This window comes from Triturus cristatus, chromosome 3_2, assembly GCF_964204655.1.
Source record: "Triturus cristatus chromosome 3_2, aTriCri1.1, whole genome shotgun sequence".
Classification (NCBI taxonomy): domain Eukaryota; kingdom Metazoa; phylum Chordata; class Amphibia; order Caudata; family Salamandridae; genus Triturus; species Triturus cristatus.
In genome coordinates this window covers 492,673,408-492,692,156 of record NC_140584.1, presented here as the reverse complement: position 1 = coordinate 492,692,156, position 18,749 = coordinate 492,673,408, and the positions used below count along the sequence as shown (strand labels likewise).

General features: G+C 46.4%; 2 protein-coding genes across 4 annotated transcripts in view; one reads left to right on the top strand and one right to left on the bottom strand.

Annotated features, from left to right (window-relative positions):
- Positions 1–18,749, bottom strand: part of ZNF143 (zinc finger protein 143) — a 274,804-nt gene that overhangs the window by 194,854 nt on the left and 61,201 nt on the right. The window contains exon 4 of the mRNA XM_085648159.1: positions 5,747–5,830. Coding sequence (XP_085504285.1) covers positions 5,747–5,830 — 84 coding nt within the window. The remainder of the gene's footprint in view (positions 1–5,746; positions 5,831–18,749) is intronic.
- Positions 1–18,749, top strand: part of LOC146857603 (uncharacterized) — a 426,280-nt gene that overhangs the window by 377,817 nt on the left and 29,714 nt on the right. The gene's annotated exons all lie outside the window — the stretch shown is intronic.

The window sequence follows — 18,749 nt, the reverse complement described above, 5'->3', positions numbered from 1 at the left end:
ATATTAAATTAGCATTGACAAACGCAATACAAGCTCACAGAATGGCAGTCAAAAGCGCCAATAAGGATCTGCAGTTGGTGCTAAAAAACTTATATCTGCACCCATGAGATAAAGCGAAGGGCGTCAGCTTGCTGGGAGGGGAGATAACCAGATTACTAACGGAGGAGCAAACACAAAACTTACAAATAATTGGTGATATTAGCCTGCACATGTTGGGCACAATAGACGATTACAACTCTCAGGGAAACTACCTACTTGCATGGCATATCCCGCCACAGGAGGGAAACAATTGGGGAAGCCAAACTAAGCTAGCTAAGAAACTACTGGGGGACCTTTAACATCTTAGCTTCCGCACATTTAATGGCCGGTTTCCGGGAGACCTCCCCCCCCAGCTGCCATTTTCCACACTGCAGTAACTATCACAACAATAGATTGTACTTTTGTAACCCTTCTTCTGCTCTGCAAAATAGCTGACTTCCCTCTGGGGGCAAAGTTCAACAGTGAGCAAGTAAATAATACCAACACAGCCAGTGGAGGAGTCTAGCTCCATACAGATAGTAAACAACAAAAGGATCAAACGTAAATCTCATCATCCAGAAAGACTGCTGTCCTATGCGAAGATCCTCCTGCAAGATAATCAAACGACAGGACTGAATGCAATAGCTGGCTAGGAAAGCTTCACAAAAGCATGAGGGGAAGCTCACTTAGGGCCAGATGCACGACCCATTATTGCATGCGCAAACGGGTTTGTGACCCGTTTGCACATGCAAAAATACCAATGGGCCATGTACAAACCCTATTTAACGAGTCGCAATTTATTTGTGACTCGCTAAATAGGATTTGCGACTCGCTATTAGGATGGGGCGTTCCAGGGGCCTCCATTCCTAATAGCGACTTGCTACCCTAAGTCAGAATGTTTTACGACCGCAATTGCGGTTCCAAAACACTCACAATTTACTGCCATCTTCAAGAGGGTGATAAAGCACTCGCAAAAGGGAAGGGGTCCCTAAGGGACCACTTCCCCTTTGTGAATGAAGGGAAAAATATTTATATGGGGCAGGCAGTGGTCCCAGTGACCACTACCTGCTCTTAAAAAAATGAAACGAAACGTTTAATTTTTCTTTTTTTGAATGCAGCCCGTTTTCCAAAAAACTGCTTTATTTAAAAGCAGTCCCAGACATGGAGGTCTGCTGAGCCCAGCAGGCCACCATACCTGGGAGGGCCAGCAACTCCCAATGGGGTCGCAAATTGCAATTGCCTCATAAATATTGATGAGGCACGCAATTTGCGACCCCATTGGGAATCGCAAACAGTGTCTCTGACACTGTTGTACATTGGCATTAGCAACTCGCAAATTGCGACTCGTATTTTTCGCAATTTGCGAGTCGCTAATGCCAATGGTCGGACATCCGGCCCTTAGTAAAAGGAGAGTTGCGACCAAGGATCATGGAAGGTCCTTCAATTCACAGAACGAGCAACTCAGGGACTTCAAGAAGACATAAACAGAACATTATGGAGGCTTCACCTACACGGCCCGGATGTCAATGTCCAAAGGGAGCTGAGGCAATTAAAAGCAACTCTGAAAAAACGAACTGGGCAACTAAAAAGAGAGTCAGAAGAAACGCTATAGGTCAAGGTTCTTTATGACATAAAGAGTAAAAATAGCGGCCGATCTGGCACATGATCAATTTGTTACAAAACCCTACAGTTCCGGGAATCAGCTCACACCTGAAAGAAGAGGCTTGGGCATGCTTCCTTTGGAAACACTTTAACAGCAAACCATACAATAACGTAAATGCAGAAGTTATAACAGGTTCAACAGATGAAGAGAGAATTTATGATACATGCAACAATCAGGCAACATCTACAATCACAATTTCGGACAAACAAATCTCCAAGAGGATAACCAAAGGCAGAAGAGAGGGAATACCAGGCCCAAACGGGACCCCCCAGGTTATGTTTAAACTACTGAACAGAAGCACTGAAACCAGTCTTTGAACACATTTTCCAAACAGAGACAATCCCAGCCTCTTGGAGGGGCTCAGTCATCTTCCCAATATATAAAATGGGTGACTAGAACTGGGCCAAAAGATATAGATTGGTAGCCCGGATACATAATGACACCAAATACTACACCAGTCTCATCCTACAGGAACTGACATCTTGGGCAATGGAAAATACAGTTATTCCTCTTAACCAAACAGGCTTCAGCAAGCATATGGGAACCACCACAAATATTCTAACTCTCTGATGCCTCAATAGCAGCCAAATTGCCACTGTATGTTTGTTTCATTGATTATAGTTAGTCTTTCGACCGCATTGACAGAAGCAAATTGTGGAGCAAACTCACTAAATGGAATAATCCCATCTCCCCTCCTGAATCAGCTGTTACTCCTGCATACAGATACTTGTCAGATCTGTCAACCAGGCTGGACAAGTGCAATTCTCATGCCCCAAAGAAAGGGACCTCGTTCTTTCTAATTTACTATCTGCATACGACCTAGTACTTATGAGCCGAACTAAGGTAAGCCTTCAGCATTTATTAGACACTACACAAAGCTATTCAGTTGAAAACGACTTGAGCAGAAATCTGGATAAGACCAAAGTCATGCACTTGAACCAAAGAAAGGCAAAAGGACATCATCGCTAGAACCTTGCTAAGTGACAGTTGGACACCGTCCATGAATGCAAATATTTAGGCTTCATAATAGATTGTGAAGGCTCATTCACTGCCCACAAGGAAGTGCTAAAAATTGAGAGGTATAGCAACAGCAGTGACGCCAAAATACCTAAGGAACAAAATCATCAGCTCAAGTTTCTCTCCACCGCTCCAAGTGATACAGGCAAACCTTGTTCCAACAATCACCTATGGAGGTGAGTCTATGAGGGGAGACATGCGACCATTTTAGATGGAATAGTAAGGGGTGCACTAAGAATGATCTTCAGCCTACCCAAATACATGTCACCAGCCCAAATAAGACTAGAATTCAGTACACAGAGGCAAAGGCTGGCCCGTAGAGGAGTTTATCAAATGCTGGCAGAAGATCAACAGAGCAGAGGCAGGGTTTGTAAATGCTCATTTATGGGCTAAACTGTCAACTAAGGAGAAAAGCGCAGCAAGGGCCATATCTGCAAGACTCAATAGATCAACTATGGCTGCGGGGACTCTGGGAGACTTCTGGGACACATGACAGCTTCCAATCGCTTGTCAAAAGAGTCTCCTTGGTAGAGGATAAAGCATTACTGACGGGTAGGGCGCAGAGCTGGTTTACTCTGCATAGTTACACCAAGGCAGCACCTCAGCAATATCTGGGCACTGGTTTAACTAAAACCACTAAGGAGAAATATCTGCGGTACCGCCTTGTTCCATTTACAACCCTATTAACGTCCTTTATTAACACTCTGCTGCCGTCTGTATGGGAAGGAGATAGAAGATATTACCCACCAGCTATGTATCTGCAAAACACGTATGAGCGAGCACAGAGCGCTGCTAGGGCCCCTTTTCACCTTTAAAGGAAGACGACCATGCAGGCAGGCGGTACAAGCCAGCTGTGCTGGCAAAGATGTACAGTTGAACTGCCTCGAAAGACTCCTGACCACTGCCGAAAAGAGACTGAAAAGCAAGGTTATATTAGAAAGGCATGGCATGCAACTGGAGGAAGCCGAGGATGCAGCCTAATAACAGGCTGCAACATTTTAGTAGCACCACGGCACTTTATGCACCTTACTAATCACCTGCCCCCTGGCAGGAAACGACTTCTGCATTTTAGCTAGACGGGGACTGCTACGCATGCGTCAGGAGTCATCCAAGCAGCTAGCTATTTAAAGTTGGTTTATTCGCTCATTGGATCACACCTTCTTTCTTATTTTTAAACACGCATACTTTCTCCGTGAATATGATGTGATTTTATCATTGGCAAAAAGGAACTCCTATGTTTACACTGTCGCCTGTTCTGCACACTGGTTGTTGCTTTCCAACCATTGGGGACTGCCATGAATGTGCTGACAAGAACTTATGCTGCTAGTCTCTAAACGTCGCTCTGATTGATTACTGAACCATACTTTATTACTACCTAGTTGCACACTGATTGATGTTCACTAATGACTCGGGATCGCCATGAACCCGCAGACAAGTCTTCAAGAGGCTAGCCTCCTAAAAGTCGGTTTTATTATCTATTTACTGTGGGCTTCAATGCTCACTGAATCATACTTCTCTGTTAGTTTAAATAAGCATAACGTCCTGGAGAATATAATGAGATCTTATCACAGGTAAAAATGGAATTCATCATTTTAAACTGCAGCCTATTTTGCACATTGATTTCTGTTATCTAACTAGTGGGGCCTACCATGAACCTTCTGACAACTATTGAAGCTGTTAGCCTCCCAATGTTGGTACGATTGTCTAACGAATTATTAAAATACCATTACCTAGTTGCCCATTGACTGCTTGTTCCAAACCATTGGGCACTGGCACAAATCTGCTGATATGTTGTTAAGCTGCTAGCCACCTAATGTTGGTTTTACTATTCAGTGAACTATATCTTAAGGAGCTAAATCGCACAACTTTCAAAAGACATAATATGCATTAATACTGGTATATATAGAAAGGGAAACACCGTTGTAAACATTGTTAGTTGACACATGCTGGTTTTATTGTCTATTCAATTATTCCTTACTGCCTTAACTATGCACGACCTTTTCGAAAGTAATAGCACGATTTTAACATTGGCATATAAGGTATTTTGGAATTTATGTTTTAACCATTGTTGCGATTTTGCACATTTGATTGCTATTTCACTTTTAAAATGTAAATATTATTGCAATGGTTTTAACTAACCAAGCAAATAAGGACTTACTTACCTGAGGAGGATACGGGGTAGGAGAAAAAGGAGTTTTAAACTACTACTATCTATGAGATAAGAAGCATGATGCTGCAATTCATAGTACTTACTGACGCAATGTAGTCTACCACGAGCAGCTTTTATATTATTGGCTACTCCAATGCCATTATTTTTGCTTTTTTAGGTGTGTTGTGTTAGTGCCATGCTCTACCTAGGATGGAGAAGGTTCTGATCATTGAAAGGCCCCTAGAGTCAGCCAACAAAAGGCTCTTGAATGAGATGCAGCAGCAACTACTTCTGATTTGGAGGGCATCAATGGGCCTGTGACTATTGAGGATGGTTTGACTGGAATTGGCATTTTTCTTTTTTTTTTCCGTGACAAAGATTTATTTCAGGCTGGCTGTAACTCTCTGCTCTTTGAAGGGCTGGTTTGTACTGCAACTTACAAAAAAGGTGAAAATGTATGTGCATACCCCTTAGGAATTTTGAAGGGATACGATACAGTTTGGCTTGACACCCTTGTGTAGATCTCCAAATATGCCCATGTTGGTGGGTGCAGTGACATTTACCACAACAGTGATCACATTACAGAAACCTCAATGGCGCCATTCACATGACCTGGCAGGTTTACTTATCATGCTCCAGTACTAACACTTTTGGTGCTATAGCCATGTTTAGGTCATGACAAAGTAACTGACTGCCATTACCTCAACATGGTGATCCATCCCAACATAGTGATCTCACTCCATTTATGATGCACACTCGGACTTAGAGCAAATCAGCTGTACAGACTAGGTTGCAGGACTCCAAGCATGCCAAGTAGGGTACAATAACATGTTTGAGCTTGGTATCTTCCACTCTAAAGATGTAATAGTTGAACAATGCTAAGATGAAACAATACTCACCATTTTTAGACATGGACAAATGTTGAACATAGGCAGTTGACCCATCCTCAAGCTGGATCACCTGGCCATCGATTAATTTTCCATCTGCAAACCATCATGAAATAAAATTGTATAAGTATATCTTTAAATGAAATACTGACTGATACCATTTTAACATGATAGATATTGCTATCTATGTTCATGCTATGTAAAACAAAAGTCGCTGTTTCCTCCGGTTAATCTGTCATGATACTTGTGATAAAATCTCTAGTGGCTACAGCTCCTATTTACCAGGAATACCAACAAAGGAAAGGTTAATCATAGTTTCATTGGTTATAATCCACTTTATGCCAGAGAACTGAGTGGAGAAACTGAGGGCGTGATTTACAAAGGTAAACTTACACAGATGTGTAAGTTTACAATTGTTTGCTTTTCACACAGAGATTTATGAGCAGTATCTTTACGACAGCGGTGTTTCCACACATAAAAAGACCTATATTTTTATGTGCGTAGACGTCACACTCGTAAAGATACTACTTGTAAATTCCTTTGTGAAAAGCAAACAATAGTAAACTTACACAAAATTGTAACTTTACCTTTGTGAATCAGGCCCTGAATGTGGGCTGCCTTAGAACCTATAGGAATCCTCACAAACTTTTTTGAAGGACAGGCGAGCAAATCTCTAAGCCAGCTAAAAGATTACAAAACCTGTTAAACTGAGAATGTGCTCCATCAGCAAATCATCATTTAAAAAAAATTGGATTACCTTCTGCTGTCCTGCGATGACCGATACCCAACTTGCTGATTTACAACTAAGGGGCTGAGTACAATCTCGCTAGGAAGGCCTCCAGACAGGATCCGGAACGAGCAAATCCGATTCGGAGCCTATGTTTCCGACTGAATCGTCTGCCGTTCCAAACGACCAAGTTCGATGCGAAGATCTCGTCCGCGTAGACCGAATCGTTTCCGAACCCGATCCTGTCAGTCTGACTCGTTCGCAGCCGAATCGTGCAGCCCAATGGAGCCGGCTTCCGAACGAGCGAGTACGATGCACAATTCGGACAGCCGTATTGACTCGGTCTCAGCGAGACGAAACGGCTGTGGGAATCGGACTTTGGAGGGCTGTAGAAGGCCCCCCTACACCCGGTGCCCTCTGTTTAGGTTCCGTGGGGTACCCATGGGTTCCCATTTTCATGCAGGCACAGTGAGGCGGCCACCATAGGGTGCCCGCCACAGGGTGTACGCCTTTCCCCGCCCACCCCTTTTTGCTATGGGAACCTGTGTACACGTTCAGTATACAGGCTCGGTCTCTCGGACTCGCAAAGAACATTTTGCTAGGAAAGCCCTCCAGATCCGAATCGTACGGAGGGCTTTCCTAGCGAGATCGTACTCAAGCCCTAAGTCTATATGCCTTCTAGTACACAAACATAAAAACTGTTTACCTAGCTGCTGACCATGTAGGTTTCACAGTAAAATCAAACCTGACTGATGTACAATTCAGCCAGGACCAATTTTAATTTAAAATAACACCACTAATATACCTGAATAGCAGTTTCTTAGCTTTGCTACGCAGTCCTTCAAACCACCACCAGATAGTTACTAAACGGATCTTGCAGAAACACTTGAACCAAAGGAACTAATGCATACCTGATGGGTGGGAGGAAAGGACGTGAAAGAGATACTACACTGCATCTATAGCAATAAATATCAGGGCTAATCATAAAACACTTGGATGGCACATTTTCTTACAAAGAAAAAAAGCTGTGAAAAGTGGTAAATTCATATTTTAAAAAAACATGTATTTTTTCATCTTCCTCCCATAGCCATAAACATCAAGAAGAATACTGGAAATCTACAGCAGAGGTTCGTAACCTTTTTGATTTTTGTGGACCTCAACTTAATCTTTACTGGAAATTTGAAAAGCTGTTTGAAACAGGAAAGTCCCGCCCCCTTCCTGCTGGATGAAACACAGGAGTAGAGTGTTTATTAGAAGAGTCTGTTTGCAAACTAGACATATAAATACCACCAAGGAGTTCAGAGGGCACATGTCAATGGCTACTGGACTAAAAAAGCTGTTACAAACGTATTTCTTTCAGAAGCTTTTGTTGCAGTGGTGATGTAAAGCCTCTAGATGACAAATATATCGGACTCAATACAGCATATGGCATTGCAAACCTTGAGTCCTGCAATTCAACTAGCTCCAGGTCGTAGGTGTTTATGGTCCCGTTTGACTAACTTTACAGCACCTGCAACAGGAGCACTGACTGGGCAATTAGTACGCTTAATCTATTGCAAGAGGTGCGTCACATTAACATATGGATAACTACTGATCTTGAAGCCCCATAGTCAGAATTAACTGAAATGAGCTCGTGAGTATCGTACTGCTAAACAAACAATGGCCAATGTTTTGTAAATGTTCCACGTCAATGGCTGTCTGTACTAAGTTTGGAAAGATATACTATTGATAGATGGTAGTCCAGTATTAGCTCCACAAACCTGACTATATGAATGGGAAACCCAAATAAATAATCTCACAGCATGCTTATTAAAGACGATTTCATTCATCTCACAGCATGCTTATTAAAGACGATTTCATTCATCTTGTAAATCATTCTTAGTCCGTTTCACTATAGATTTAAGTGACACAGTATTTTAGGCACTAACTAAAATTATCAAACTGCAAATTCAGTAAACAACAGCAGCATGTGTAAAGGTCCTTGTAATAGTTAAATGTAAGGTTCCTAAGTGTTTTCTGGGAATGGCACTAATAACCATTAAGCAGTTGGTGAACAGTTTCCACAATCAATTCAACAACAGTTTTGACACCTAATGTATCAAATGATGAAAGTACTTAATGTGATTGACAGCCTCCACTTATGTTGGATTGGTTTTATTAAAACATTGATATGCCTAATTTTTTAAAGAAATGTCATACATTGTAAATCACAGCAATTTTGTAAACACTTGTGGCATGATTACGATGTCGGTGAGAGTTGCCTCCAACCGACACCGTTTCGGTGGAGAAACCGCCCGGTCATAGGTCAGCGGTTCCGCTCACCGAATTTTGATCCTACTGCACATAGTGTGGTCGGAAACTCCCATTTCTCAGTGGGAGCTTGCGTAGCGGACAGAAACTGCCTGCAGCACAAGCTCCCATTGAGAAATGGGAGTTTGTGAACATCCCTGCACCGATTCAGGGATGTTCAGGAGGGCACCATAGGTGCCCCCAGGCCCAAATGCGGAGGGCCAGGAGGGAAGGGAACTTTGCTCGGGGCCCCCAAGGTCGCTTTCTGACAGTCTTTCCATGTCGGAAAGGCCGACTTGGAAAGGCTGTCGGAAACCAACATCATAATCCCGAGGCCGGACACGCTGTCTTTAAGGGATTATGAGGAGTTTTCGACCGACCAAGGAGCCCTTCGGAAAGCGTTGGTCGGTCCCTCTTCCTGCTGCTGTCGACCGCATGCATCTTAATGCTTCGGTCAGACCGCAGCAGTAGATGTAGTCGGCTGCAGTCCGAACCGCATCGTCTTGAAGCCCGATCATTCAGCTCTTCCTTTTCAGCTACTGCTTTATTAATTCACGCATGAATAAAGAGGCAGAAGAGCAGATTTCTAACATTATGATGATATTCTAAAGAGGGGGGGGGGGGGGGGGGGGGCTAACCACCGAACATGGCGGACGTTCTGTAGCGGAGCTAAGGGAGTGGACCAAACAATCCAACAGTTATCGGTGATGTTGGGGGGGACATCCGAGGTTACACCCTGCCCCACTACATGTAGGAATGTATGTGTGGGGACCCCGCTTGGTGCCATAATTTGAAGCAACACATGAAGTGAGGGCGGCAGGAGTCGAGAGTGGTGTGAGAGCCTGGGCCCAGCAGTCAGAAGCGGACTGCGGCGGCCCGGGAGACCTGCGAACCACTGCCCTGAGAGGCCCTGAAACAGCTAGAGGTAATGGAGGTGCCCTGTGCAGCGAGGGCACACTGAGTGACCGCCCGGAGGAGGTCAGGATGGCTGCACTGAAACACTTCACTGGAGGCCACCTCGATCCCAGTTGCGGAGCGCCCCTGGAGGCCGGGCGTGCTGGGGCCACGACAGGCTGAAGGTGCGGTCTGCACCAGGGCTGGGCGGGGCATTCCTGGTGAGTGCGGCCTTCCCCCCACCCAAACCCCCTTTTCAAAGTGACTGCGCCATTGGTCCAACATAGGCTGCTGTGGAGGACATAGCTCCGAGGGGGCAACACTGGGCGCTGCCGCCGTGTGGAGCCCCCACCAAATGCATGGGACCGGCGCTGCAATCTGCAGGGTGGGTGCCCTGCCCGCTGAACCAGTGGAAGCGAAGCGGATAATAAGTGGTGCATAGCCATAGACCAGGACTGTTTGGGGGCACTTTGCACTGCTGCAGACTTGGCGAGGTCTACCCAGCGAGGACGTGATAAGTCATCTGCAATGGCCGCAAGTGGGAGTGCGGCCTAGCTTGAGCCTCCTTTCTCTTCCCGGCCCTGGCTACTGAAACTACACTTTCTGGAAAGTTGTTTATGGCACCTTACTGACTGTGCGGGACCAGCTCTAAGCCTCTGTGGCAGGAGACACGGCGTGACCGTATGCTAGAGGGACCCGCTGCGATAACTGTTGACTGGGAAAGTGTTAAAGGTTGCCCCAGTCCGACGCAGGTGGCCTGTGCCTCTGGCTTGAGGCTGTGGTGCCATATTGATCGGATCTCTAGGAGTGCGGCGCTAGCTGTGTGGGCTGGTTGAAGCAGTGCCGCACCTGCACCATAGTTGGCCTGGCTCTAGTGAGGGGTACCTACAGCTCTGTCTTTGCAAGAGGATGCGCTGACTGCCGGGTCGACCCTGGATCCCCAGACCCGGTCTTGCGCTGGCTCCAGCTGGTGCACCGACATCAATGTGCTCTGCTTGCCTAGAGTGAAGCTCTGGAAATGGGTGTGCCCTTCAGGAACGCCCCGTGCTGTGATAGCGTGGTTCCTCCAGTGCATCTACAGGCGGGGGTACTATCGGCCGTTGGCTACAGTGTACTACTGCCGGTTCTACTCAGCAGCATACGATGGGGTGCACTAAAGTGAAACAGCCGGAGCTAGTCTCCTCTGGCGCAACGCAGCAGGAGGACACGGAGAGTACCACCCAGCTGCCCCTTACCGGCTGCGTCCCACCAACAATCATGGAGGCTGCCCCGGACAAACTGGACCTAATATTGCAAGAGGTTCGAGAGTCGCGGAGGGCAAAAGAGCAGCAAATAGGCTCATTAACAACTGGCTATACGCTACTCAAGGCAGACCATGTCAAGCTGGCCACTACAGTGAAAAGCACCAAATTACTTATTGCAGAAATGCTCCCACAGCACAAGTACCACGCAGGTCAGATAGCACAACTACAGCACCAGGTGTCTGGCCTACAGGACAGAGTTGAAGATGCGGAGGGCCGGGCACGAAGAAATAATGTCTGCATAGTTGACCAGCCTGAACGATGTGAGGGGCCCAATGCCACTCGCTTTGTGGAACAATGGCTGAGGGTGCAGGTAGCCTGTCTGATCGCAGAGCATGGCCTGTCTGATCTCTTCTGTGTTGAAAAAGCACACAGGATCCCTACAAGAAGACCAGTTGCGGGTGCTCCTCCTCGTCCAATGATTGCCCGGATACTTAATTATAAATATCGGGACACATAGCTCCGCATTGCCAGGGAGAAGTACCCTATCCTGTATGAAAACCATCAGATCTCATTGTATCCAGACTTCACAATCCTGGTTCAGCGCCAGAGGGCCTCCTACCAAGCAGAAAAAAGAAACACAGGCCTCTGAATCTTAACTATGCTTTGTTGTTTCCCGCCAGCTTGAAGATCATGCATGAGCAAAAACCATACTTCTTCGACAGCCCAGAAGCAGTAGCGGATGGTTAGAAGTGACATTCCCCTCACACATGTCAGAGAGATCGACACAATGCACAAACCTTGGATCACAAGCAGAGGCAAGCGTGAGAACAAGCCGCACTAAATCCAATCGCAAACCCTCTGCCAAAAGCCCATCCCCGGAACAGGTCTTGGAGGGCCGGGAGGTGACGCATCTCACTGCGGCGACCTTCAGAGACCGCGACCCCCTCTCCTCGGCGGAGTCCTCGGAGGACACTAATATGCAAACAGCCTCGCTCTGTTCCCTTCCATCACCCCTCAAACGGTGAATGATTACCTGGGTTAGTGCCTCACCCCAAGCAACCTGGTGGGCCTGTCATTACCCAGTGGTATACGAACCACAGTCTTTAGCAGCTCCCCCATTCCCCCAACTTCTTCATAACCTTTGTAAGCGACCATGGTCCGGTCACCAATACTGCAGCACACAATCACGAGTGCAAGGCGCAGGAGTTGCAGACCCGAAGAGAATGTAAATCAATTCCAGATGTATGTTTACAGAGTTGATTTTCTTGTTTGGTCCAGCGCTGTTCAAGGCTTGGACCTAGTAGTGGGTGGAAACATGAGTTATTGTTCTTCTGGCTCACATCCTTTACAAAGCGTACAGCACACTATCCCCACTAGGCGGCAGGACTCAGAGCTGTGTACAACCACCAATGGCCACATCGGGGAAGTATACAATAATCACTTGGAATGTTAGAGGGTTGGGCTCGGAGAATAAACGGCACAGAATACATGCCCAGTTAAATAGACGGAAGGCGCAGTTCGCCTTGATGCAGGTGACGCACCTTATCAATTCCGAGGCTGCTAAGCTCCGTAAAGAAATGGAAAGGCCAAGTGTATAACACATCATACTAGGCCTTCGCGAGGAGGGCAGCTATCTGGGTCAGAAACTGAACCCCATTTGTAGCCTTGGAGCAGCGAATAGATGTAAATGGCAGGTATGTCCTAATCCATGGGACACAGATAGTAATAGGCAGTATATACGCCCCGAACTACGATCAGGATACATTTTTAACAAGCGTCAATTCAGCACTCACAGACTGGGTGGCGTACCCACGGCTACTAGGGGGTGACTATAACAATGTCATGGATGTACACTTAGATCGCTCTCATCCTCGACTTCAGGGAGCAGTCTCCACCAGGCAGGCGGACGCCCTCCGTGGATGGGCTGAGGGTTGGTCACTGGGGAACGTCTAGAGCCTCAAAAACCCAAGCAGTCAAGAATACTCATTCTACTCACATTCCCACTTGTCCACACGAGGCTAGACAGGGTACTCAACTCCCTTTCCCTCACTACTCAGTTTATATATGCCACATACCTAGGGAAGACTTTTTCTGATCACAACTCACTGTAGGTCACATTATCATGGGGGAGAGTCACCATCTGGCCACAGATGTTGGAAGATGCTGTCTTCCGTGACACTATGGCCACAGCCATCAATAATTATTTCGCAGAAAATGCCAATTCAGCGTCTTCGCACCTCATAGAATGGGAAGCATTCAAGACCGTCATGAGGGGTACTGCTATCAGTGCCACGGTAGGGGCCCGATAATGGGACTTGGAGCATCCCTGTCAGGTTCCCCTGCGGAGGGGGACCTATTCCGATCTCTCTCCCTTAACCAGTTTTCTTTGCCCCGCTCTGATCCTCCCTCTCAGAGTTAATAACAAATTACTATAAAGACAACAAGGGCACTGCATCCGGAGCGGGGATAGAATGGGATGCACTCAAGGTTGTGTTGCACGTACACATGATTAAGGCAGTATACAGCGCACCCATGACACTCAGACGGGGACTGGGTTCCCTGGAAACTGAGACAAGACATGAGCAAGCACTCTCCTCCAACCCGCTGGCCGCGCCTTCTTTAGCCAAAACCAAAAATACAACACAAACTTGTACTGGACCAGCTTGGCACCCTGGATCATAGGGAATACATAGCCAGCAGACATGCGGAGGGAGACAAGGCCGGCCGTTTGCTGGCATGGCTTCTCCAATCCACCTTACCACGACATACGATCACAGCCATAAATGAAGTAGGGGGACATCTACTATGCCACCCTATACGAGCCCCCTCCGGCAGCAGACATGCCAGAGATATTGCAGTTCCTTCAGAACATGAACCAAGAATCTCCGGCATGCAACGTACAGTTTTAGAAGCCTCCATAACAGAAACTGAAATTATAGATGCTATCAAGCAACTGGCGATGCCTAAGAGCCCTGGCGCTGACGGGTGGCCTCTAGACTTTTATACACCATTTCACACTCAATTGGCTCCTCAGTTACACAGAGTATACCAAGAGGCATATGAGAACGCTATACTCCCCTCCTCGCTCCGTGAAGCTGTACTTGTGGTATTACTCAAGCCAGGCTGAGACCTGCTACAACTAGGTTCCTTCCATCTGTTGTCCCTTCTGAATTCAGAATACAATATTCTCTGCAGAGTCCTAGCCAACAGGCTACTGGTGCACCCAGATCAAAACTTGTTTCAACTTGCGTTGGCTATTCATGCTCCTAGAGTGGGCACGCATAATGGACAGTCTGGCTTGCATCGCCTCTTTAGACATCGAGAAGGCTGAGGGTATCTGTAAGAAAGTGGCTCTGTTTATACTGTTCCCAAATAGGTACAGTGTGCACAGAGTCCACAGTCCCCAGAGGTTTGGCAGAGGCTAAAGTTAGATATAACCTTACTCTCTAAAGTAGTAGCTTGGTCGAACAGTAAGGCAGTATCAGCGGACAGTGTAAAGCATTTGTTGTACACACCCAGTCAGCAAATGGTCTCACACACTCAAGAACTGAACTCTAGGCCAATGGTTTTGTATCAAAATATATAGTTGTTTTATTTTAGAACCAACAATAGGTATCAAAATATACTTTCTCAGAATGAGATGCTTTAGATAAATACTTTCAATAGGCAATAGACTTTTGAATGCAATAGATACAGTTGTTGCAATAGGCATCACAATTTCAAACACAATTATACATTGAGCTCAATGGGAATTTCTAGTTAAATTCAATTGATTACTTTTCGGATTACTTTTCTTACCACAGGACTGGATCCTAGATTCAGTCCTGGGACATCTCCTGGGGGTCAGAACCGGTAGGGGCCAGTTGCTGAGTACAGCAGGTGGCCTGGAGAAGGCGGCATGCCTTTGAAGCTTTCCCTGCCCATCCTGGGGGAGGCGACCTAGCACCTCGCCCAGGATGTGCATTTTTGCAGGCCCAGGAGAGCGGATGGCTCTATACCCAGGAGTCCAGCAACATGTCAGCTGTGTGGCAGCCTAGACAGCCCCTCAGACAGGACGTGGATTGTAAGTTAGGTTCAGGGGGCAACTCTAAGTTGCCCTCTGTCGTGCATCTTACATTAAATCCCACACTGGCATCAGTGCGGGTTTAATGTGCTGAGAAGATTGATACCAAACTTCTCAAGTCTTCAGTGTAGCCATCATGGTGCTCTGGGGTTCGTGTTGACGATCTCCCAGCACCATATACTCTTAAATGGCAGCACTGCACTTACAGTGCCCAGGAATGGACCTGGGTACTGTAAGGGCACAGGGCCCATGCACCTGTACCCACACCACTGGCATAGGGCACCCAGCTAGAGGGGTGACTGAGGTATGCCAGGGCAGTGTGTTGTGGGCATGGCACACAGGGATGTGTGCCATGTCGACTCTCTGTTTTGTTCTGCACCAAGACACTCAGCCTGCAAAGGCAGTGTGTGTGTGTCAGAGTACAGGACCTCTAAGGGTGGCACAATAAGTGCTGCAGCCCTTAGGGGCCTTCTCTAATCACAAGGCCCTGGGTACCATTTACCAGGGGCTGACTGGTGGCCAGAGATGGCAATTGGGTTTAGGCTTCATGCAGCTTTAGGGAAGGAACATAGGCCCTGGGTACCTGATTGGCAGAAGCCCAGGGCACACTCAGTCAAAGTACATCAGCAATTCAGCAAAAAGTGGGGGCATACCATGCAAGAAAGATGGCACTTTCTCACAGTATCTCACTGCCGTCCTCACAGCATTCGGCAAAAGGCCCACACTTTTTAAAGTGGACCTCTCTCCTCTACAATACGCCAATTACACAAGTCAAAACAGGTCACATCATTTCAGACCCATTAGAAATTGGACGAGGCACCCGCCAGGGGTCCCCCTTATCAGAGAATATCTTTGCATTGGCTATGGAACCCCTGGCCTGCGCATTACGCTCCCATGTATGTGGCTGGGGCATCGAAGCCTACAACCATTGGCACATAGTCTCGTTATATGTACGACGCACTGATTTATATGCGCGGGGCCCGATGGTACTATCTGCGTTAATGCCGTTATTCGACCTCTTTGGTAGAATATCGGGGCTAAAAGTTAACTGGGGCAAATCCCTCCTATTCCCCATGATACCTGTCTGCTTAACAGAGGGCGGATCTACCAAACACTCTGCTCCCCTGGTCCTGCAACACTTTTAAATACCTAGGGGTGCAAGTCTATCATCCACCACCGGACCTAATAGAAGATAATCTGGGCAAAGTGCTAGGAGGCGCCCTATCCTCCATATCGTTTTGGACCGAACTCCTGCTTTCCCCGATGGGCCGAGTAGCTATATCCAAAATGATACTATTGCCTAGGCTCCTTTATTTTTCCGTGGCACTCTCTTTCACACTACCCCAAAAGCCGTTCCAGGACCTTAGATCCTTATTGCTTTCTCTTATATGGGGCAAGCATCAAGCACGTTTATCAGTCACTAAGTGCTATGCCCCACTATCAGAAGGGGGACTAGGGCCCCCAACTATTAACTATAGTATGGCGCCGCACAATTGCAATGGCCGATGCGTTGGCTAACTAGCTGTAACATAATGGAATTGGGTCAGTGGGCAATAGGGCAACCTCAAAAGGCAATATTGGAGTGCCTACTGGGATCTGCAACCGTACTCCCAAAAGGAGCAGGGAACATCTTAATGACCACAGCCTGCTCCTGCTGGTCCCGCTACCTGACCGGAAAGCACTCCTCCCCCCATATGCCTTTTGGGTAACCCCAGGCCGTGCCACACGCACACCGAGGCACGCAAGAGCGGACTAGACCAAGGCAGGCATCACCATGTGGGAGGATCTGTTTTATGACTCGATCCTTTGTACGTTCGAGAACTTGGTGGATGATTACGAGATACCCCCAGGCTCTTTTCTATTATATGAATCTCACACGCGCCAACTACACAAGACATGGAACAAAAGACACGACGAACCAGCGACATCCAGAACACTCCAAACCCTGCTCACACATGGCACAGGTAGACCGGCTATCACAATGCTATATACCGCTCTACCACTAGATACCATGACACCTTTGTCGGGACTGAGGAGCTTCTGGGACTCTGTGCTGTCCACAACCTTGACAGACAAACAATGGGAGCAATGTTCATCGGCCCTGAAGCTTGTTTCTATAAATGCCGGACTCAAGTATAAGTAATTCAACTATCTCCATCACACATATCTCACTCCTCACAGACTGGCATAGATGTAGCCTGGCACGCCTGTCCTAGATGCCAACAACCGAACGCCACATTCTATCACATGGAGTGGGAATGCTCACAATTACAACCATACTGGCAATCAGTAGCGGATACACTCACAGAGACCACAGACACAGGAATTAACCTGCAGGACCTACATTTTTACTAGACGTCACATGAAGCACTGCCAAACAGAAAGCCTTTAATGAAGGCATAGATTTAGCGTTGTTATTAGCCAAGCGGAGACTAGCTATGTCCTGAAAACCCCTTTTAGCCACCCCCCCCCCCAGTTCAGCTGTGGCTTGCTGATTTTTGCAGAGCCTTGGTGGCCGAAACCGAAATATCTTGTGGCACAGTAACTGGCCAACTTGCCACCCCTAAACCCATAGACTCGAAGACACATCTAACGGTGATAGAGCTAAAGTTATCACACGCGCCGCAAAAACCAGGTTACACTTACAGAATGTTGCACCCCCCACACGTCAAACTGTTTCTTGACTCTTATGCCTCCCTTACCACAGAAAGAAGCACCCAAAACAGGAGTTGCACCGCTTGCTCCCACCTTTGCTTTCAGGTTAAAATGTTACAAACATGTTTTCAACCGACTGATGGTGTAATGACTATCACTGCTTTGTAGAGATGTTATTACTTATGCCTCTTCTCTTGTATGCCATTATTAATACGGTACAGTTGTGTATGGTGATATACCCCCCACCATGTCTGACGAATAAGTATTTCATGAAAATCAATGAAGAATTATTTTTTTAAACAGTATTCTTGCGCTTGGCTTCTCATTATTAGCCTCTATTCAAGTTCTCATATTTGGACCCAGACCAAAGCCCTAAAGCATTCGACTAAGAAATGACCAGTTGACCCGGTCAAATGTTTTTTCGGCAGCTAGTGAGTGAACTGCCAAGAGAATTTTATGAATATTTGATTTTTCTATCACACGTAAAAATACCGCCTGACATTATCTGACGCTTGTCTATTAGAGTTAAATCCCGACAGATGCGGCTGTAATAAATAAGGTAAGTGTGGGGAGAGTCTATTTACTAGGACCTTGGTGAACATCTTGCCATCCGAGTCCAGTAGCGCTCTTGGCCTACACCAGGCACAAGATTTTCTGATTTTATGTATGAGAGTGATATTTGCCTTAGCCATTGAGGGGAAGACCAACCCTGTCTGAAAAAAGGAAATCAATAAAGGCACTAGTTTTGGGACTAATTCTTTATGGAAATGCTTAAAAAACAAATTTGTGAGTACGTCCTTGCTTGGAGTATTTTTTTAACTGGAGGTCCTAGATCACCCTGGAAACTTCTTCTAACGTAATCGGGGCTTCGAACACTTGACTAATAGGCAATGTTAATTTTGGCATTTTAAATATTGTCATATAGGCAGCAAGTGTCTCCTGGTCTATATGTTCTTTGGCATAGTTTCTCATATTAAAAAAATGTCTCCCTTTTAACCTCTTCCACGAATACGAGTCCAACCAGATCTGTTACTAAACAAATTCTTCTGGCAGCATAGATAATCTTCAGACCTCTTGCCAAAAGCAAGTATGATTTATTAACATTTTCGTAAAACCTTTGTTTTAAGCACAAAAGCGCTTTTG